The sequence below is a fragment of the Euleptes europaea genome, chromosome 6 (genome assembly GCF_029931775.1).
Source record: "Euleptes europaea isolate rEulEur1 chromosome 6, rEulEur1.hap1, whole genome shotgun sequence".
Lineage (NCBI taxonomy): Eukaryota > Metazoa > Chordata > Lepidosauria > Squamata > Sphaerodactylidae > Euleptes > Euleptes europaea.
The window spans coordinates 50920131-50942414 of NC_079317.1; the positions used below are offsets into that span (position 1 = coordinate 50920131).

The 22284-nt window shown below is 41.9% G+C and overlaps 2 protein-coding genes across 2 annotated transcripts in view; one reads left to right on the forward strand and one right to left on the reverse strand.

Moving 5' to 3' along the window:
- Nucleotides 1-4898: 4898 nt before the first annotated feature.
- NDUFAF1 (NADH:ubiquinone oxidoreductase complex assembly factor 1) lies at nucleotides 4899-13454 on the reverse strand. The gene is made up of 4 exons (XM_056852138.1): nucleotides 12963-13454; nucleotides 9481-9666; nucleotides 7524-7598; nucleotides 4899-5057 (listed from the first exon to the last, which is right to left on the reverse strand). The coding sequence occupies exons 1-4, from the start codon at nucleotides 13452-13454 to the stop codon at nucleotides 4920-4922; spliced, it is 891 nt and encodes a 296-aa protein (XP_056708116.1). The 3' UTR covers nucleotides 4899-4919.
- Nucleotides 13455-17494: 4040 nt separating this feature from the next.
- Nucleotides 17495-22284, forward strand: part of RTF1 (RTF1 homolog, Paf1/RNA polymerase II complex component) — a 45223-nt gene continuing 40433 nt past the window's right edge. Inside the window, exon 1 of the mRNA XM_056852136.1 lies at nucleotides 17495-17713. Coding sequence (XP_056708114.1) covers nucleotides 17495-17713 — 219 coding nt within the window. The remainder of the gene's footprint in view (nucleotides 17714-22284) is intronic.

Here is a 22284-nt window from a genome sequence, read left to right on the forward strand (position 1 = left end):
AAGCGGGTCAGTGCCTTTCGAGTGACTATGCTCTTAGAAATGACCCCTTCCTGAGAAGTGGTATATTATCTTATTCAGTTAGTCACCTACTAAGCAGGACTCAACTACTTTACTCACTTAAAAGTAAGTCTTTTTATTGATGTGCTCCAATGTAATTGTGTGTATATATATGTGTATATGCAAGTATTACAAAGTCTTAAAATTCAGTAACAATGTATACAGTAAAGCAAGCAAGTTCTACATACTATACAGTTTTAAAATCTAACACTTAACATATAACAGTTAAAGAAGTCAGATTAGTTCAAAGTATCTAATTCACACTCTAGAATAATATATTTGTAAACCCATACATACCAATACCATCTTCTGAGACCCTCTGAGAGAGGGGTCTGAATTCTAGCCCTTTCCCTGCCTGTATTTATAGTGTTTTAATCACCTTGAAAAGGGGCTGTCTTGAAAAATCTCCATGCACTGGAGTAACAGTGCTGCTGCACTGTTTTAGGAATGTTACTGCACATGCTCAGTTGCTCTACTTTAGATGTGCATATATGGTCATCCACTTCCTCCAGGCTAAACATACTATTCCTTAAAACAGTCAGTTTTGATTTTTGTTATACTCTATATAATAAATTTTATCATTCTCATCTCCAGAAAAATATGTCGAGATTGAACCCATTCATTAATTTCTAGCATCTTGTTTTCATGTTTAAATCATAAAATAAAATATATTGTTTACATTATGTCATTACATCTTAGTCAGCATTGAATACCCTTGGAATGGAGAGCATTTCTGCACTTGAAGTCATTGGAAGGGCAGGAAGTGTGGCAAATATGCTGCTCTGTAGCTTAAAATATATAAAAAGTGCTGCGAAGGCTTTGCTGTTCTCAACTGAAAAGGCTGGGGAAGGTCATGAAAAGGGAAAAGTACAGTGAGCAAATCTGCACTGACACTGAAATATTTGACAAGAATATCCAGGCTTTCTTTTCCTGTATATTTTGCTTTTACATTGAATTTTTCTGCAGATGTACAACACTAATTCCATAGTTCATGTGCTGTAATATGTCAAAGCCTGTAACACAGTAGCACCTTAAAGACTAACAAAATTTCTGGCAGGGTATGAGCTTTCATGAACCACAGCTCACTTCTTCAGATACAGCTAGAATATGAGTCCATCTATCCTCAAGTAGAGACTAGTGAATTAGACACAGGATGGCAATGTAAATGTCAAAAGCAAGTAAATGACATTAGGCGTGATTGGATTAGGTGTGATATGCAGAGGGGTAGTAGGTGTGGAGAAATTAGCATTGGTAATGAAACAGGAATCCCAGATCTCTATTAAGTACAGGAGAATGCATAGTCTAATCTCCCTTTGTAAGAGAACTTAATGCTCTCATGTGCACGTGTGTTGAGTGCCGTCAAGTCGCTGCCGACTCATGGCGACCCTATGAATCAATGTCCTCCAAAATGTCCTATCTTTGACAGTCTTGCTCAGATCTTGCAAATTGAGGACTGTGGCTTTCTTTGAGTCCATCCATCTCCTGTTGGGTCTTCCTCTTTTCCTGCTGCCCTCACCTTTTCCTAGCATGACCGTCTTTTCCAGTGACTCTTGTCTTCTCATAATGTGACCTAAATACAATAGCCTCAGTTTAGTCATTTTAGCTTCCAGGGTCAGTTCAGGTTTGATTTGATCTATAACTTACTGATTTGTTTTTTTGGGTTTTTTTGGCAGTCCACGGTATCCATAACACTCTCTTCCAACACCACATTTCAAAGGAATCTACTTTCTTCCATGTCCAGCTTTCACACCCATACATAGTAATAGGGAATACGGCATGAATTAACTTAATCTTGGTAATCCTTACACTTCAGAATCTTTTCTAGCTTCTTCATGGCTGCCCTTCCCAGTCTCAATCTCCTTCTGGTTGATGATGGAGCCAAGGAATAGAAAGTCTTCAACAATTTCAGTTTCCTCATTGTCAACCTTAAAGTTGTGTAATTCTCCTGTAGTCATTACCTTTATCTTCTTGATGTTCAGCGGTAGTCCTGCTTTGGCACTTTCTCTTTTAACTTTCAGCAGTAGTCTTTTAAAGTCTTTGCTATTTTCTGCCAGTAATGTATCATCGGCATATCTCAAATTGTTAATGTTCCTCCCTCCAATTTTCACTCCACCTTCATCTAGATCCTAGCAATATCATCACTGGGCCCAGCAACGTCAGCAGTACTGTCTCAGGTTCATACTCCTGTTCATCTTCTAACAAGATTTATGCCATCACATGCCAGAAATGCCCTTCCACCCTCTACATTGGACAAACAGGGCAGTCCCTTCGACAAAGATTAAATGGACAAGTCTGACATCAGAAACCAGTGGGGGAACATTTTAACCTTCCAGGACATTCAGTTGCTGATTTAAGAGTAGCAGTTCTCTTACAAAGGTATTTCAAAGGGAGATTAGAAAGAGAGACTGCTGAATTACAACTAATAATGAAGCTCAAGACTGCATTCTCCTGGATTTAACAGATCTGGGATTCCTGTCTCATTACCAATGCTAATTTCTCCACGCCTACTAACCCTCTGCACATCACACCTAATCCAATCACGCCTGCTAATGTCATTTACTTGCTTTTGACATTTACATTGCCATTGTGTGTGTCATTCACTAGTCTCTACTGGACAGACTCATATTCTAGCTGTATCTGAAGAAGTGAGCTATGGCTCATGAAAGGTCATACCCTGCCAGAAATTTTGTTAGTCTTTAAAGTGCTACTGGACTCTTGCTGTTTTCTACTGCTAGTGACAGACTAAGACAGCTACTCATCTTGATATATGTCTGTAAACTACCCTTGTCATCCTGAAAGCACTGTGCTGATTGCAGATATATGACAAACTGGTGCTACTGTTGATTCAGGAAAGAACTTTCTTCCATATAACTGAACAGATTGTCTTCTGCTATTGGATATGTAGTTTTGTCAGATTTGTGCAGGGTTCTAGTTGAGGCAGGCTGGAATCTCATTCTTAAACTCCTTTCCTTCTCAACAAGGCTGACTATCTGGTATACAAATTGCTCTCTTATCTGTATAAGTGGAAGAACTCCCTCCTGTATACTAGCTGTTAACCTCAAGGCCCAATTTCTAAGCAGTCCTTTAAAAAAAAAAGATTAGCTGCTTCAGAGGTTACTCCAAGCTATACATTGGGGTGGGAGAAGCAAGGTTGGATCTATTACCTTATAGCCCACAATGGTCCCAAGCTATTCTTCAGAAGTTGGCTTGTACTGGAATTGATTTTGACTATTACTTTCTGATGAAAGATCCACTTTTCAAGTCATCAAGCAAAGGCTTCTGGATCATGAGCTGCAAACCCTTTTCCCTACTAAGGCGTATATATGTTCACCTGCTTTTTTTGGCATTTCTAGCCAGCTAAGCTCTATGGCTCATTATTTTCATAATTTAGTTGATCCAGACCAAAGAGCAGCTTTTTTCTTAGCTCGCATGAATGCCTTTCCATCGAAGGTCCTACTAGGTAGATTTAGTCACATTCCGTATCAGGAGAGACTCTGCCCCGTGGTTCAGGATCTCCAGATTCGCTTATGCATATTATATTGGAATGTCACCTGGGTGAGGGCCCTTGTAATGACTGTCTATTAGATCTGCTTGATACTGAAATAGTCAATAATAAAAGTCAAATGTTATTTGCTCTATTGTCTGATGCTAAGCCTGAAACAACTGCTTTGGTTGCAAAAATTTTGGTAACGTTATTGAGACAGGGATCCATGAAGCCCATCTAACATTTTAAGCTGCTGTTGTGATTGCAGTTTATCTAGTGAATGGTCAATGATTATGACTATTATTGTATTATATCACAGTCCGGCTGAATGGGCAGATTATTTTAACCTTTTGCTTAATTTCAATAATGTGGTATATTTTATATATTTCATATTTATTTGTATTTTATATATTCTGTATATTTCTGAGCCTGATAGGGGCCCTGGTTTGTTCAACTTGGGTTGGTGTGATTTGATTTTGATCATGAGAATTTGTACGAGATGTCTTTTGAACTATGCCTATTAAAGGTTAATGAATGAATGATCTATTAAAGAACAGAAAGGATTATTTTTGCCAGTTTATTCAGACCTTCAGCTCCTCCTTCCTGCTATTCCTGGGGCAGGGGCCCTCTTTCCTCCAGGAATAGCATTTCAGGGAACATCTTGAGATGATGTGGGAAGTAAAGCTTCATTCCACTGACCGAAATTCTTTCTAGCAGCAAAGGTTAAACACAATGGTTGTTTTTTTAAAAAAAGAGTAAGCTACAACAAGGCATCACTTCACTGCAATTGTTACTCCATAAATGTCTTCATTTAGCTTAAAAAGCAAAAAGTTTAAGCAGCCATAACAAAATAGGTTGGATGTATTTAAGAGATTTAACCTTTATCTGCAGGTGAGAAAACCAGCATCCCTTCAATCTCATTTAACGTTCCACCTGTCACTCTTGTTCCCAAGTCAGTAAACCACTGGAGTGATTTCCTTCAAAGAAAGACACTTACAGTTGTGGTACTCTGAGTCCATTCTAAAGCTTTCAGATCAAGGATTGCATTTATTTAACACAGCAATATAATATTCTGCTTATAACCGAAGGCGGATAAATCTCATGCACTTTGTAAGCTAATAATGAAGGCCCTTTACACTGTAATCCAGCCATTAGTTTCGTGACTTATGCTGGACTAAACTCTGTTGGGATGGTCCTAAACATTTCAAAGCACTGAATTTTGTCGATGGCTTGCTTTTGCTCAGACTAATCTTTGTCAGATTAGATTTCTGGATAGGGACTCCGGTGTAGTAGAGCAGTGCTAGTAGAACATTCACCTCCTGCAGAAGGGACGCAAGCTTGAGTATTCTAGATGAACAACAGCACTCCCAGGGTTGTTCTACTTTGGATTTCTTTCATATAGCTCATAGGCACATGCTTCTGTATGTGCTCTGTCTCTGGCCAATCCTATGTAGTCGATCTCCAGCTGGAATGGGCCATCTACTTGGTCACCTAAAGTGAATCCAAGAGTACTGATCTGTTTAAAAAAGGCAAAAAGTATAAAATGTTTTTAATTCACATAACTTTTATTTCTTTCCAAAAGGTTTACAAGTAACTGCAACAGTCAATCAACCAGGAATTATTAGATTTAATGCTAAGGAGATCTAAATTAAGATCCCTCCCACACATTTAAATTAGGAGGCTTTAAACAGATCTTGACTAAACACTAGCTTGGATCCACAGTCCTGTAGGTATAAGAAGATATTTTTGCTCACAGAAGCAAATACACATGCAGCAACTCTTGTATTCCAAACTGTTGAAGGGTTCACCTGATCGTCAGAAGTGACTTGGAGGGTAAAAAGTGCTTCTATGGGGAAGCCCTTCTGTGTATATCTTTTGACAAATACTATTTTCATAAACAGGCTCAAAACGTCCAGGGATTCCTCTGATTTACTGTTATGTGTTATCTAAATTTAACGTTGCTAATACATTTTTCTCATGATTGCATCTCTGAGCATCTAGTGTATTCTTCCCGCATACACATACACACTCCTTTATTTGCCAGCTGAAAAACAAAGTAACTTTTTCTGGTCAGGTCACGCCCTGACCTACTTGCAGTACAACTGGGGACTGAATCCTGCCTTTCATCTGGTTCACAGCACATGGCCCTATTTCTCTGCCCTTGGGTCTACTAGCTCCCCAGATCCCTGGATCTTCCACACCAGTGTTGAATTGTCACTTTTTTCTTCTTACCTGTGTGTTTGGGGAGGGGGGAGATGGCAGGAGCAACAGCCAGAAGGGCAAAGGTAAGCCAAGAGAAAAAAAAGACAGTTAAATAAAGGTCAGCCGAATGAGGAAGAAAACAGGTGGAAAGGTAAGAGGCAACGGTGGGGGGAAAAGCAAGAGTGGGTGTGGAGACACCACAGGGTCTGGGAGGCAAATGGGCTAAGGAGACCTGGTGAAATGTGGGGGTAAATCAGGCAGCCAGCAAGGTACATGAAAGGGGAGGGGGATAGGAATAAAATGGACCTGGATCTGGGGTGGTGGTAAAGAAAATAAGCTGGGGAAGAGGGGGAGGACTGATTGCCCCTGCTCTGGGTTCACTTGCAGGTACTCTTTCTTTTAACATTTTGGTTTAACAATCATGCACTAGGTAAAAAGCTAAAAGGCTTCCCTCTGTAATAAAAAGATACTTACGGTACATGAGGACATTACTGTATCTACTGTGGCTGCTAATCATGAAATCTAAAATGTTGAAGCATTATGAAATGCTGCACTAAAGGGGCATCTTCAACTTTCATTTTGACTTTTAGTGAGCTAGTTTTAGCCACCTAAAGTTTATAAAAGCAGCAGTATAGTATATTTTTATTAGGACCAACAAGTCACAAAATAGCATAAGCTTTTAAATTTCCCTGAACTCTTCATCAAGATGGCTGTCCAATATTAAAGAGGGGGGCGAGGAGAAAATATTTCATGGTATAATGGAAAATTCCCAAGTCTGCAGTTTGTAGCCTTCTTATAAAAAGAGGCCAGTAGAAGATGTTGCGGGCTTAGATTACAAAATGCTCACAGGAAAACACATTTCAAGAGGCACCAAGGGTGACTGGGATGGCAAGGCAAAATGGCTGTTCTCCCTTTGAAAGTATAAAAGCCAGCAGTTAGTCAGACCCGTTCTCCAGCATTATTCAGGATTCATGTCCCTTGTAAAGCCAAACAGGACCAGAATTTATTTTACATATACCACAGATTTTTCAGTTGGAATATTGATACATTACTTGCCCCATCTACTGCACAGTCTAAACACAGTCCATCTACTAGCTGGTCTACATTAGAATGGAATGGAGAGCCTTAGACCTCTAAGTGAAGTCAAGCTGCATCCACTTTTCTAAAAGTAGCAGCTTGCCAGTTTCAGATCTACTTTTAAACAGCACTAGCTGCACTACTGTGGGCCTTGTAAGAAACAGAGTACTTCTCAAGAAGGTACATATTTGCAGGGAATGTACATATTTGCAGGGAAAAGGCATGTGCCTGATGGTTGACTTCTATTTAATGTAATTCCAGAGCAACAACAATGACCCCCAAAATATATTCCATTAAGGGGGTCAACAAGAACATAAGAAAAGCCCTGCTGGATCAGACCAAGGCCCATCAATTCCAGCAGTCTGTTCACACAGTAGCCAACCAGGTGCCTCTAGGAAGCCCCCAAACAAGACCACTGCAGCAACATTATCCTGCCTGAGTTCCACAGCACCTAAGATAATAGGCATGCTCATCTGATCCTGGAGATAATCGGTATGCATCATGACTAGTATCCATTTAAACTAGTAGCTATGAATACCCCTTTCCCCCATGAACATGTCCACTCCCTCTTAAAAAGTTGGCAGCCATCACCACATTTTGGGGCAGGGAGTTCCACAATTTAACTGTTTAGCCTACTACGTGAAACCCCCCCCCCAATCCATTGTCTTGGCAAGGGTTCATTATTAATTATAGCAAACCTTACCTTGTCTACCCAGAGTTCGTGTGGCTGATCCTGGATTCTGCCCCGGCTTGACATAAAAAACTTAGAAAATGGAACCTGTCAATAAGAAATTATAAGCAAGCAGATTTTCGGTTACTGGTAGCATGCATCATTGTGCAGCTCATAGATTTATCTTCTGCTTTTCAGAATGGTGCTAACTTTGAACATAACATAAGAAGAGCCCTGCTGGATCAGACCAGTGGTCAATCTAGTCCAGCATTCTGTCTCTCACAATGGCCAACCAGTTACTATAGAGGACCAGCAACAGGGCATAGAGGCCAGGGTCTTCCCCTGATGCTGCATCCTGGCACTGGTATTCAGAGGTTTACTGCCTCTGAATGTGGAGGTTCCCTTTAGTCATCATGGCTAGTAGCCACTGACAGACTCCTCTCTAATTCCCTTTTAAATCCATCTATGCCTATATGAAGTTTCATATACAGGTCAAGCGGCTACATAACATTTTCTCTACTATAAACCACAATTGATTAGGTGTTTGGTTCCTCAACTGGTTTCAACTAAACACTCAATTTCATACAAGACCAGTTATATGTCTGCAGGAAAAAAACATTTACAAGCCAGTGAATCACAGGGTGGCTAGAGTAGCAGATCTTGTAGTGATCTCCTAGAAAGAACTGTCACCTAAATTAGGCAAATACCATGGCAGTTTGCAAGTATGGCCACATATTCAGGCTCAGAAGAATAGCAGTGCTTGTGATTCAGATTTTGTAATATGGCATTGCAGCCTAACAGCTTTTCTGGTTGTGCAAGAGGCAGAAAGGGCTGATTTTGCCCAACTACCACCTCTCTGTAGCTCTCCTCCCGCATGTTTTTGTCTATGTGGGTCCCACAATCACCAGCACACATCCTTTTCAGGGGTCAAAAGGGGCCCTAGTGCCAGAAGAAAAGCTTGGTAGGACCCAATTTGAATATAGTACCTATGAATATCAACAGAGTGTGACAGTTATATGCTATGGTGTTGTTCTTCTGTCCCATAGGTACAAATAAGAAAATCCATTTCTATCCTAAGCAACGTGTCTCAAAATACAATCACAACAGCTCTACGTATCCATGAAGTGTGAAAAGTGGCCACTTCCCCATGCAGCGTACAATGTAAATGATTAGGTGAAATCTCTAGAAAGAAAATGCAAGTGAGCAGATGTATGGCGACAACCCAACTGCATTGTTTCTTTCTAGCTCTCATGGTCCAGGACAAGACCTTCTCCTGGACTTACCCAGGCCACAGCAGATGACCATGACCTCAGTTCCAACCTTTGGACTGCCAACAGCTCCTATGGCTGCTCCAACATCAAAAGGACTGGCAATGTTAGGCCAGGAATGCACAGCTCCTGGACAACACTGAGTGGCCTCTTTAAGAAGCTACCAGCAGTAACTGCAGCTGGGCCAGATTGGCTGTCAAGCAAATGGGGAACAGGTTTGGGAGGTTAGGGGAGGCTGTTAGGCATGCTCACAATTAGACCTAGCCCATATTGCCCAAACAGCAGGCCAGGGAGGAGGATCCAGGTCTTCTCTAGGCTGCCCAGTAGAGAATTGGGGAAAGAGGAGGAGGAACAAGGTGAGGTTAACCTCTTCCTTTCTCTGCATCTGAGGCCTTCGGTAGCCCTGGAGTCTTGGCTAGAACCATGGAGGAAGGCAGAGAAAACCAAACAGCTGTGGATCCCCTGGGGGACAGACCCATAAAGTAGCTATATTTTTTCACTTCTGAAAGACCTAGAATTCAAATCTGAAGAACTTGGCAATAACAAAATATCAATTTGGAACTCTGCTTGCTAAATCCGATAGATAATTTCACTTAAATAGAAGTAGTTTTAATTTTACAACGACAAGAAAGAATTGTTAATGAATTTCACTCCACTTGTACAAGCAAGCTAAGGACTCTTGATTCATATATTTTCATATATCATAGAAATAATAATGTTACCTTGATTTCCTCCCAGTATGGACCCCCTCGGGTAAATATGAAGTAATTATAGAGATCATCCTTCTGATGAGAGAAGTATGGATCTGTATAGATGTTTATCATCCAAGGTCTACCATCACCACGAATACGCAGGTGCAAGCAATTGAAATTTGTCCAATCATAAGGCTGCTTTCGATCAAAAGAAATCTACCAAAATAAGCAACAATGCATTCAGCATTTTACCAGTTGCTACATGCAGATAAACTCAGCTCCTGCCAACTTGGGAACTGCCTTAGCAGGATATTAATAAAGGTTTTCAGAGTACCAAAGAGAGCTCTGGGGCAGCATGTTAAACTAAGATCAGACTCTTAGTTTGTGCTCGTCCATCTTTCTAGTCCTTTCATAAACCCTATTTCCGTGACTAATGAACAGTCTGTAAACATTTATATTCTATGTTCCACATCCACTATCCTATCGCTCTGCACAAGATCAAAGAATATTGCACTGAAGCCCTGGCTCTAACAGTCCCATCCATAGTTTGTGCCCCTGCTGTTTCCAGTACTGGTGATAAGACTGGAAGGACTGCTTCATCAGCAGCATTCTGTTCTCTGACTGAGGAAGTAATGGCACATATCCAATGAATCATGGACTGAGACATTCCTCTCCAACTGCAGTCCACTGAGCCCCACAAAATGGGTCCTCAGGAACAACATGGGGGCAAAGTGGGAGAAAGGAATCAATGGAAATCACCACCCCTAAGTGTTCTTTAGATCTGTATACTTGGATACATGTCAATATAAATTACTGACCAATCTTTGCAAAAAAAAAAGGATTGAGTTTTATGTATTTAAAATGTATACCCTATCTTTCTAATGAGCTCATTGCAAATTATAACCTAAAAAAACAGCTCCTTTAACTGGGCCCAGAAGCAAAGTGACAGCCAGTATAGCTATTTCAATAATGGCATAATATAGACAACAAAGCAGTCATATCCAGTTAATAAGTGGGCATTTGATCTGAGCCAATGGCGGCTTCAGAGTCATCTTGAAAAGCAGCTCCACTTAGACCATATCACAGCAATCTAACTGAGTGGTTATAGAAGCATGGAGTAGCATAGCTAGGTTAGCCATGTCTAAGACAGATGATATAGCTTAATGCACTTAACTTGATTAGCCAACAGCAACTGTACCTCAGTGAAAACTGGAAAGCCAGCCCCATTTAAAACTTCCCAACTTAATCTTGCTTGGTTTTATATATCATTTTTTTTGTTTTCTGTATTTAAATTGCTGCCACTTTGAGTTTTTAAAATAGAAATGTGGAATATAAAGATACTGAATAAATGAATGCAGTTTCTTCCAATGCTGATGGGAAATTCGACCAGAGAAGAATCTATAATTGTACTGAGTGGATCAGCTAAAATTTTACAAGCCACAAAGGGAACACATCTAATTCGCAAGGTAGCTGTCTACACAACCCTGAGAATCCTATCAGTGTGATCAATCTGAAACTATGACTATCCATATAAAATTGATAAATGAGTGTCTCTATCACATCTAATAAATGTCCTGTATCCAAACTTGCATCTAAGTCAACCAGATTTGAGAGACTTTATCAGCAAAGAATCTACAAAAGTAACCCACAGCATTGTTGTATTATCTTCAACAGGTGGCTTCGATTGATTTGTTCAAAGACCATAAAACCACTCAGAAAAATAGAGATGGACAAGATTCAGCTGGTAGTGGAGAAGAATGCCTTCTTTATCACCATTACTGACATTTCAAAGGACGGCAAATGGACTGAACTGAATATTCTATCATACTCAGAGCAAGTTTTCCAACCAAACAATACTCAAGCTGTCTCCCTTCCCATTTCATTTCCCCCAATCCCTAAAGGCAAAAGGGCCCAATTCAACAACAGGGGAAGAGGATACTAAGGAGCAATTCTATCTATCATTATTTTATTTTTATCCCACCCCTCCCTGGCCAAGACCAGGCTTGGGGCAGCTTACAACTATAATACAAACATAATTCATTCCATAATACCTAATAAATTATCGATAAAACCTCTAAAAAAAACCAGTTTATACATTCTAAGATCCAAGGTGCCAATCAGCACATTAAAAAACCCTTCGGTCAGGAGAAGGAGGCGGGTGGGCAGGATAAAACAGGAGCAGGGAGGCCAGTTTTGATGGTAACTGTTACTGTGCTCAACCATAGGTGTGATGGAACATTTTTGTCTTGCAGGCCCTGCGGAATTGAGCTAAGTCCTGCAGGGCCTGGTCTCATTTGACAGAGAGTTCCACTAGGCCCTGGTCAAGGACAGCAGTACACATCTCGGGCCAGGGACCACCACCAAGTTATTATTTGAGCGTAATACTCTCTGAGGGATGGATCTGGAGATGCGGCTCCTCAGGTCAGTACCAAAACCTTGAACTTGATTCAGTATTCAATCTGGAGCCAGTGCAGCTGGCAGAGCAATGGTTGGCTATGTGCTTTCCAAGAGGTCCCCATAAGGACCCTCGCCACTGCATTCTGGACCAGCTGAAGTTTCCGAAGCAGGCACAAGGGCAGCCCTGCTTAGAGCAAGTTACAGTAGTCTAGCCTAGAGGTGACAGTTGCGTGAATCACTGTGGCAAGGTCCTGATGGGACAGGTAGGGCACCAGTTGCTTAGCATGGCGCCGATGGAAAATCACAGCTTTGGCTACCACAGTTACACTATGTCATCAGGCCATCAACAGACCTGCCACATTACAGAACAATGTATCTTTAAAATGGTGTTTTGGATTATCTCATCCACATAAAGGCAGGGGAGAGCTGAGATTTTTGTCTCCTGAAGAGCAAAATTCAAGCCCGATTTATAAATTAACCCCAGTGTAGTTTTATTTGGGGGAGGGGACATTTGTGTAAATAGATCTCCTGAAAGCAATGCCATTTCCAGTGCTGAGCAAGCAACATAAAGGTCTGTGGTAAAATAATTTGCTTAAACTTCTTAGTTTTAGAAAGCTATTGTGTTAGCAATGATGCTAATGAAGAACTTGCTTGTCGATGTTTCTAAAATCAAAACTTTTCAAACAGTTATTATCAGGAAACAAAAATAATTATTTATGGGCTCTATACAACATAAATGGATTTTAGTACTTATAAAGGACAAGAGTTTGACAGAAATGTATCTAAACAAATATTTCATTTACATAGATACATTTTGTTCTTGAATTAAAAATTTAACCTCAAATCCAACACTAAAAACAAATTAAAAATTCCTTATAGTTTTCCTGATGTTTAAAAGTATAATGTAGTTTGGGGTGAAATGTTTTCATTTTCAGGCATTACTTCATAGAGACTTTTGTGTTAGAGCAAGTGAGCAAGAGAGAGAGAAGGTATCTTTTGAAGTATCAGTCCATTTTTCCCTCCTTGCCAAACCTCACTAAAGACCTGGCTTAATTATTACAGGCTTAATTATTACAGTCCAGTGACTAGTAAATATTATAATATGCTGTACTCACGAGTCGTGGCTTTGATTTAATGGAACAGTATCCACTGTATCTTGTCTCTCCATCCCGAGGTACTTGAGTATTGAGAGTCCCATACAATACAGCAGACTCGTTATTCTTACCTAGCTTTAGGTATACTTCACTTTTCCCTCCGATTTCAGCATCAGAGGAGATTATCCAGTTATTCAAATCTTCTTCACTGCGAAACTGCCAAGTCACCCTTGTCTGTTCCAGCATGTATTCCTTTAATGAACGTCCCTCAGGTCCTCTCAGATGATCACCTATGTCTTTTCTTAAGCGTCCAAAGTGTGTCTTGATCCCTTCTATGCCTTTCTCAAAGCTAAAGTTAATCTTTGCCCACGGAGGGGTCCTGTCTGGCGGTGTTCCTGGTCTTTTATAGCTACTATACTGACTTGGGAAGCAACCATCAACAAGAGGTCTAGACAAGGCATACAAGCCATTTTGCCAGTGCCACTTCTTAAGCACCTTAAGGGATAACGCCATGACAACCACGAAAAATTAGAATTTGCTTTGACAAACAAGTTCTTATCAGTGTAAAAGAACAGATGTCTCTTTCTGGTTGAAGTTGCTTGCTTTCATCTGTAACAATAAGAAATTATACAAATTTGAAAAATTACTTATTGGTTTAATTCATTCTCTCAAACCAACTGAACCGTATACATGCACCTAATGAGATTACCAAAGTAGCCCTGTTAGCATTATAGCATAAGGAAAATCCTTGCTTCATAATCCACTGCAATAAATCAACAAGTACCAGATTTTGCTTTTAGAAAAAAAAGAACAGGTGACACATATGGTAACATGTTCAGTTCTGCTTCGTTCATTATTTAGAGAGCCAGTGTGGTGTAGTGGTTAAGAGAGGTGGTTTGGAGCGGTGGACTCTTATCTGGAGAACTGAATTTGATTCCCCACTCCTCCACATGAGTGGCAGAGGCTAATCTGGTGAACTGGATTTGTTTCCCCACTCCTACACATGAAGCCAGCTGGGTGACCTTGGGCTACTCACACTCTCTCAGCCCCACCTACCTCACAGGGTGTCTGTTGTGGGGAGGGAAAGGGAAAGTGATTGTAAGCTGGTTTGATTCTCCCTTAAATGGTAGAAAGTCAGCATATAAAAGCCAACTCTTCTTCTTAGAATATGTACCATTATGGAGAGTGGCGAAATCAGTTATATAATCAGAAGCAGATACGCCATTTGTATCTGAAAAAGAAGATCACACACACACTCATTCAGAATCATGGCAATTTACTCTGAAATGGATGTACTCTAGAGCTTGCTAAAAAGCAGTCATGACAACATGAATGTCATCCCCTTTGTTTAGTTCTTGCAAACAATGGACAAAGTGTTGGACAACTGAAGTGATCATGTGCTGTGATAGGAACTAATATGTTTAGATCTTGTATTTCACTAAAAAATACTTTATCTAACTTACCCAGTTCTCCAAGCGCTGATACAAACTTTGAATTTATAGAAAAATACCTTTTTATTGTAGTTACTTCAGTTAAAAAAAATGAAAAAAACATTGTAAAATATAAAAGTCAAAAAATACATGTAAAATATGTGAGAGTTACCGTACATAGCTTCTAGCAAAATAGTTTAGAACTGGATACAGGTACACAAAAGCAAAATTCAAAGTTACATACCCATCAGGGGAGTCATGTCGGGGAGCCCTTCCCAACAGCCTAACTGCATACAGGCCGCAATGGGAGAGGATCTCCAACCTTGCCCAATTTCAAGCCCCTTTTTATACCTTTTTTGACTTGTTTACTTCAAAATATTATTTTGAGAAAATTTCTACGCTCTCACAGATCAAAGACATATGAAATGCGTTAATTAAGCAAAAACATGTTTTGGTGAATCTTATTCTCTATCGATCATATGTCTGATGGACATATGACATATGAAATACAAACTTGTCAAAATAACAAGGTCACTTCTCACATCTTACTTCAAAGAGTGTTGACTACAATAAGACTAAACAACTCATTATAAAAATGCATATAAGGCATTTCCATATACCCTTAAAAGTCAAAAAATATTGCATGAACTATGAAATCATCTTCATTCCCATGGGGGGGAGGAGGAAGAAGTCAGTCTCAAAAGGTCACTTTGTACCATTAGTAAAACCACAAGTCTGTTTGTCCCAGGTTCTCAGACAAGCCAGACAGCTGGCTATTTTTACTGACAGCATTGTGTTTCTCATCCTTTCATTTAAATGTACTTTAAAGGCCATTCAGTGTTCTCTTCAGGACAAATCTGAAAACTTATTGAAAATTATGCTGAAGTTTGTCAATAATCAATACTTTTGACACTAAATATATTGAAAACCCATAACACAACTGCAATATGAAAACACAGGAAAAGTCTTTAGTACAGGTTAATCCAGTATTTAGGCAAGATCTTGCCATACATCTGTGACTCCTAACAAAATAATTCACATCAAGTAGATTACTGCATAGAAGATTCACGTTAGGCATCTTCCACGTTAGTTACTCAGTGCCAATGATGCAATCAGGTTTTCAGCCTGTTCGCTAAGAACCATGGTTTAGTTTCTTAAAAAAGAGAGATGTCAGAGCTCAAGCCTACCGGAGTCTCACACCTCATGTGTTTTATTTGCTAGCCTTCAAATATCCCAAGGCCAACTCCTCTTCTTAAAAACTGCTTCTAGCACTGGCTCCTGGTAGTCTGGTTCACGCCAATTATTCTAGATCGTCCCACGGGAATAATACTTAACGAAACTTGGAACTAGAGAAAGCCACATGGCGGAGAACCAGGATAACGGGCCAGCTTCTATGACAGGGATGGGGAACCTCAGGCCCGGGGGCCGGATGTGGCCCCCGAGGACATTTTTTGTGGCCCTTGGGAGCTCTGGGGCCCTGCCGCGGAGGTGGAGCGCAGGGCGGCCCTCCCCGAGGGTGTTCCTGGGGCTGCGGCTTACAGGGGAGGTGTGGCGCCCTTTGGACCTCTTCTCGCCCACTGTCGGCTGCTGGTCGGCGAGAGGGGAGGGGGAGGGATGCTTCCCCCAAGGCTGCCCCTTACAGCCGCGGCATGCAGGAACGTTGCAGCACATTGTAAGCCCCTCTCGCTGCCTGTCGGCTGTTGAGCAGCAGGGGGAGGGAAGAGGCCGACGACTCCTGGTGGCAGAGCATGCATGCGGGAGCCGATCGGGCTTGGGGGGGGGGCTTTTGTGGACTATGGGGGGAGAGGGTATGGCGACTGGGGCCCGGTCGCGTGAGGCCGGTGTGTGTGTGTGTGTGTGTGTGTGTGGCGGAAGGCTTTTCTGTCTTTTCTTCCTCTTTTTCTGTCACTCTTTCTCCTTTCTCTCCCTCTTTTTCTGTCTCTTTCTTTGTCTCCTTCAGTCCTTTTCTTTCTTTCCCTCCGTCATTTTCTTTCTTTCTCCCCCTCTCTCCATTTCTTTCTCCCTTTCTCTCTCTTTCTCCCTCCCTTTTCCTCGTTCTCTGTTTTCCTCCCTCCCTTGCTGATCGACTGTGGTCTGCGCCCCCCTGGCGCCTGGTTTGCTCGGGCCCACCGCTGGCTGCCCTCCCGCCTGGGTCTTCTCTGTGTGGTCTTCTCTGTGTGGCCTCCCCTGGGGTTGCTGGCCTCCCCTGGGGTTGCCAACCTCCAGGTGGTGGCTGGAGACCTGGCAACCCTAGCCTCCCCCCCCACCGGGAGCTCTACACCTGGTATGGCCCCTGAATGATGTCATAAATGTGCAAATGGCCCTTGGCAGGAAAAAGGTTCCCCACCCCTGTTCTATGAGGTGACACGCAAGGCACGCTAATTTGGCAGCTCTGGCGGCCAGGAATGGCCAATCCCCGCCCCCGCCGCCTCTTCATGCTCTCTGCCACTTCCCACACGCCAGCCTCACCTGCTTTCTATGATGTTTCCACAGAACCGTGCAACACGGACGAGTCCCACGCTGAAAGCCTTCCGGATGCCTCCACTGATTTTGTCCGGCCTCCTTTCATCTCCGCCCATCAAGGAAACAGGAGCCCTGTGCTGAAGGGTCCGAACTGCATACAGGACCCCCCTTCCCCCCCCCCCCCGCAACCCTACAACGAAAAGCCGGTCGTTCTCCTTTGGCTGATGCTCTTCAGGCGTTTGCTGCCCTGAAAAGGACAGGGGACAGGGTGGGCGTCTGTGTTCCCTGAGAGTGATCCTTTCCCAATAAAGAACTGTCGCAAGTCACTCTGAAAAAGTCTCTTTGTTTGCCACTGAACTAGAACGGCCTTCAGGAAATCCAGAGGCCTCGAAGGCCCAAGCCTTCCAACGGCTATTTAAAGTGGAACCTGGCTCAAGTCATGTTTTCACGATAAGAATTATTATACTCCTAAGGATAACAAGAGCTTGTTTTGTTAGCGTCGAGAAAAGGCAACCTCTTCTCCCTAACGGGCAGCCAGACTCAAGTGACGCAAGGACAGCCCTCCGGACCCCCTCCACCCAATCGGCGTCCCTTAGTTGGCCCCGCCCACTGCCGTCGCCGCCTTGGCCCGGCCCCAGCAGGCGGGGCGGCATACGGCGCATGCTCGGTGCCCTTTGTGTCCCGGGCTGGCTGGCTGGCGGGCGGCTGGCTAGGCAAAGGCCCGGCCGCTTTGAGTGCAGCGCCGGCCGCGACGCGGGGCCCTCCGTGAAGAGCCGGGGCGGCGGCGAGGCCGGTTCCGCCATGGTGAAGAAGCGGAAAGGCCGAGTCCTCATTGACTCCGACACCGAAGACAGCGGCAGCGAGGAGAACCTGGACCAGGTGGGCAGCGGCGGCGGCGGCGCGCTGGGCCCAGCCGGAGCTCCATCCCGGCCTCTGCTGGGCTGGCTCTCCGTGGGGGGCTTGAGGTGCTGCTGGGCCTGTGAGGAAGGCGAGCAGCGCGTGTGTGCGTGCTAGGGCGGCGGGGCTTCTTGGAAAGAAACGTGGGGCAGGGCGCCTGGGAGACGGAGTGGGCGTGCGGGACGGCGTGGTGTGGGGCAGGTGTGGGCTACTTCGAAAGCGGTGGCTGAGGTGCAGCGGCGGTGATGCTGGGATGGGGGTGGGAATTTGCCCTAGCAGGTGGCAAGGATGTTGGTTGGCTGTGGGAATGAACAGACGTGCATCTGGGGGCCCCACCTGAACAGGCTCTCTTGGAGACCTTGTTTTAATGGTGCTGGGTGGTTCTTGGAAATTACTGCTAGCTGAACTGTTGCAGCTTAGCTTAAGTGTTGCTCAAGGAGGTGTTCTTGTGTGATGTCTGGTTTGGCTTCACAGTGAAGAGGCCTACTGTCGTGGTTCAGCAGTCCAGGTGGAAAATTCTCCAGTTGATTGTCTCATCTAAGCTCAGTCCAGTTGAGTTGTATCTAGAGTGCTGCCAAGCATCCTGCTTGGGCCTTCACAGCTGTGTTTCTTGAACAGTTAGTGGTGTTTGGTTAGTTTTTCCCATCCATGTGCCTGTGTTTGCCTTGACAGTGTTGACCCTTCTTAGGCATCCTAGTGCTGCTGGTGAGCATCTTGTAGGTTTGTCTTGGCTTCGTACAGGGTGCCCTCATTGCCTCAGTTGTCAGTGCTCAAATCTGTTCCCCTGTGACACTGAGCCTTGAACCTGTCCACTGCTTTTTTTTCTGATGGCCTGAACATATCCAAGGTGCAAATATCTTGAAGGGGAAGGGGCTGTGGCTTAGTGTTAGAGCATCTGCTTGGCATACAGAAGGTCCCAGGTTCAATCTCCAATTAAAGGGACTAGGCAAGTAGGTGATGTGAAAGACCCCTGCCTGAGACCTGGCGAGCCACTGCCGGTCTGAGTAGACAATACTGACTTGGATGGACCAAGGGTCTGATTCAGTAGAAGGCAGCTTCGTGTGTTCAAGTAAGCTGCTGCTAGTTCCGTGGCTTGCCCACTTGCACCTGGAGACTGCAGCACTGTGAGATGAATACTGCCACCTGGAAAGCAGTTGTCGGCAGTACTCCTGCTAAAAGTGGGTTCAGAATTTATATGCACACAAAGACCATGGACAGAAATGGAACTAACACTGTGCTCTTAAAATGCATGTACATGAAAAGTGTCCATTTGTGTTTTGCAGAGCTCTTCCTTTTAATATTGATAATTCCAGATGTGTTAGTATATAACGGCAACATAAAACGAGTCCTGTGACACATTAAAGACTAACAAAATGTATTCCAGTGTAAGCGTTTGTGAGTTTTCATCTGTTAGGCAGATTACATTCATACTAAATAGTACAAACAAAAGATCTCTTAGGAACATCTCCTTGTCCCTTCTGCCTTTCTGTTTTGTAGTTTTGTTACAAGTGTATCTGGCTAGTGGAGGAAAATTTCATGTGTCTGATGGATTACTAACTCATGAAAAATTATATTGGAATTCATTAGTCTTTAAGATGTCACTGGACTCCCTGTTTTATTTCCCTTAAAGGTATGAACTTAAAAGCCACCTGTTTAAGCCTACGTGTGCTTAAACAGGTGGCTTTTAATATTATTGTACATGGAACTGGAAAGGCAGAACCTGAAGCTTGTCTGTTTTGTTTATAAAAATGTTTTTGTCTTAACTTGCCTATTTAGTCCAAGGCAGGTTACAGACAAGATCATAGGCCCAGGCAACACATATGAAGCATAATACCAAACTATATAATAGAACCATAGGCTTCAAAAACCCAGTACATTTGTTAGCTTGGCAGGGAAAGTCCGTTCAAGTGCAGCTGGAGTTAATGACTTGTGGCCTGTCTTCCAAGAGACTATTCCACAATAACATTATTTTTTTTAAAGCTGGGGAAGATTGGGTAGAATGGACTACAGGAAGGGGAGCAGGGACTGAGAGCAGGACATTGACTATTATCTACCTTAAGCCTCTATGCTGAGTTTTGCAGCCCAGTTGAGCAGAGATGTCAAGTTTATGCAATACAGAAAAACATGGCAGTTGAGAGAGTAAGAATGAAATCTTATATACAGTTTCCTGGAAGTAAATTCTGTTGAACATAGAGGGATTTACTTCGAAGGTAACATGCATAGTATTCACCTGAGAAAGGAGAGGTGAAACAAAAGACAGGAAAAGGGGAAGCTAGCTGACAGAAAATAACTTTATTTCAAATATCCACAAAACGTACAGCTGAGAACAGAACATTTAAGACAATTATTAAGCAATCAAGGTTGTTGGGTTTATTTATATATATTTTTCTTGTTCATATATATTATTTAATTGTTTTAGCTCTTTTCATATTATGTAGAATAGCACTTGTTTCTATTGTCCAACTTGGAGGCTGCTCATAATGGTTATTCTTAATGAGCATGCGCAAAGCTGATTCTGTTGTATATTTGCTTGATATCTTTCCAGTTCAATATATGTTTATATGGGCCTTCTTGTCATCTGTCATTATTAGGAAGGTTTTAGTGTAGCAAGGATTCTTGGCTATAGATCCTAGCACATGTGGCCAAGGAGGCTAAAAGAAGATAGCAGAGTTAAGTATAGATTGCTTTGGATGAACATCTGCTGGAATAAGTGTAGTCCTATATGTATTTGGGCATTATATTTAATTCTTCTGGTAAATGGACTGTACATCTCCAACATGCACAAGTGAATGCCAAATAATCTGTTAAAACGGTTGCCTAATTCTATTATGTCAAGCATGGATGTTATGTTCCTGCTGCAGTTCATGCATATAAGTCCCAAGTGCTGCCTCATCTACTTTATAGAGTACCAATATGGCTTGGTGGATGCAGTCCAGACATAGAAAGGATACGGAGCTGTTCTGGAACTCCCTAAACAAGTAACGGGGCAGTTATGAGCCTCGAGGTAGACTTATGTTCATTAACAGCAAGTGTAAGGATTGCAGTCATGAATTTCTGGGTATTTTCCATAAAGATCCAGCCTCAAGTTTTGTCTCTTCAGTATTGAAATATACATTTATGAGCAAAGAGAAGAAAGACATAATCCAATAAATTATTATGCTGGATTTTCTATCCCCAGTTTTAATGTTTGCTGGGGAGAGCATACATATCCCTGAAAAAGTGGCGTATTTTCTAATGTACCCATTGAGATGATATCCTTGTAGAAGAAATTCATCTAATTAAACATGTCCAGTAAAAGATTTTGTTTTAATGAATGTAATGCTGAAATGTCTGTTGACCATATAATAAAGCTGTAAGCATCTCAGTATTAGAGGAAATAATGGGACAATAATATGAATTAATTATGTTAAAATTCCGAACTTTATTCTTCCAGTACATTTCTTGCTGCTGCAACTTTTGAGAATTCTACTTGTAAGGTGCAGTACAAATTTTACCTTGCTGTAAAGTGGGGGCTGGGGTTATCTTTTGTGCTGTACATTTCTGTGACTAAGTTTTTAAATAAGCTTTGTTATTTAACTGAAAGGAATCAAATATCAGTCTAAGCTTTTTATTTAACTAAAAGGAATCAAATATCAGTCTGTATTCTTAAAAAGAAACCAGTCTGACACTGGTTGAAAAAATACACACGGGCAAATCCCATTTTAATACTTGTTGCACATTTTTATTTTAAAAGTGCACTTTTTAAGAAACTTTATCCATAAAAGGGTCAGTACCACATAAATATTCGTAGTATAACAATTTTGTCAGATATGCTATATTCCATGCTTTATACAACCATTCTGATACAGTGGGAAAACTTGCACTTAGCTTAATAAACTTAAGCTTATTAAACAATAAATGCAACACTGTTTCAAGATCTGTATCTTGAATCAAATACTTCAGATAGCACAATAAAAACTGCCTTTGGGTCTTGGGGGACTTTATAACCTGTAAAATCATTAATTAATTTTGATACTGAAGCCCAACTTTCTGGACTCTTACAGATTCCCCCCAAAATAGGAAATTGATCAGCTCTTGTTGCAGCTTATCATCAACATATACAAATTGGAATTTTATTTGTACAAGATAATTGACATGGTATTAAATATCATCTAAATATAGTTTTAAATATGTTTTCTTTATCTGTTGATCAATATTTTAGTCTTGTTTTCCAAATCCCTTGCCACTCATACAAAATAATTGCTTCCCCAGAGGACTTTTCTCATTTCACTTTTACATACCTCATTTAACAGTACTGTTGACTGTCCTGAATAGGTAGGAGCGGCAAAGTCCAGTGCTGAAAGTTTGTTTTCAGAGAACCTTTTCACTATCTTCTGACCTGCAAAAGAACTCAATTGTGCTCACACAATTCACATGGGGTACTGGTAGATGTTTCCCTGGGTGAACTAAGAGCATAGACAACACTCCTCTATAGCTACATATTTCATGAGAAGTGTGTCTACCATTACTGATCTTATTGAAGAACCCCTGGCAGAGTTCTATGGGAACATAGC

Excerpts from the sequence above, each read along its gene's own strand:
- NDUFAF1 (XM_056852138.1), bottom strand. The coding sequence starts at position 13,454 with ATGGCGTTATCCCTTAAGGTGCTTAAGAAGTGGCACTGGCAAAATGGC. Across the intron at positions 9,667-12,962 it reads TTAAATCAAAGCCACGACTC|ATTTCTTTTGATCGAAAGCA; the intron begins GTGAGTACAGCA and ends TTATTTTGGTAG. Across the intron at positions 7,599-9,480 it reads CATACTGGGAGGAAATCAAG|GTTCCATTTTCTAAGTTTTT; the intron begins GTAACATTATTA and ends TCTTATTGACAG.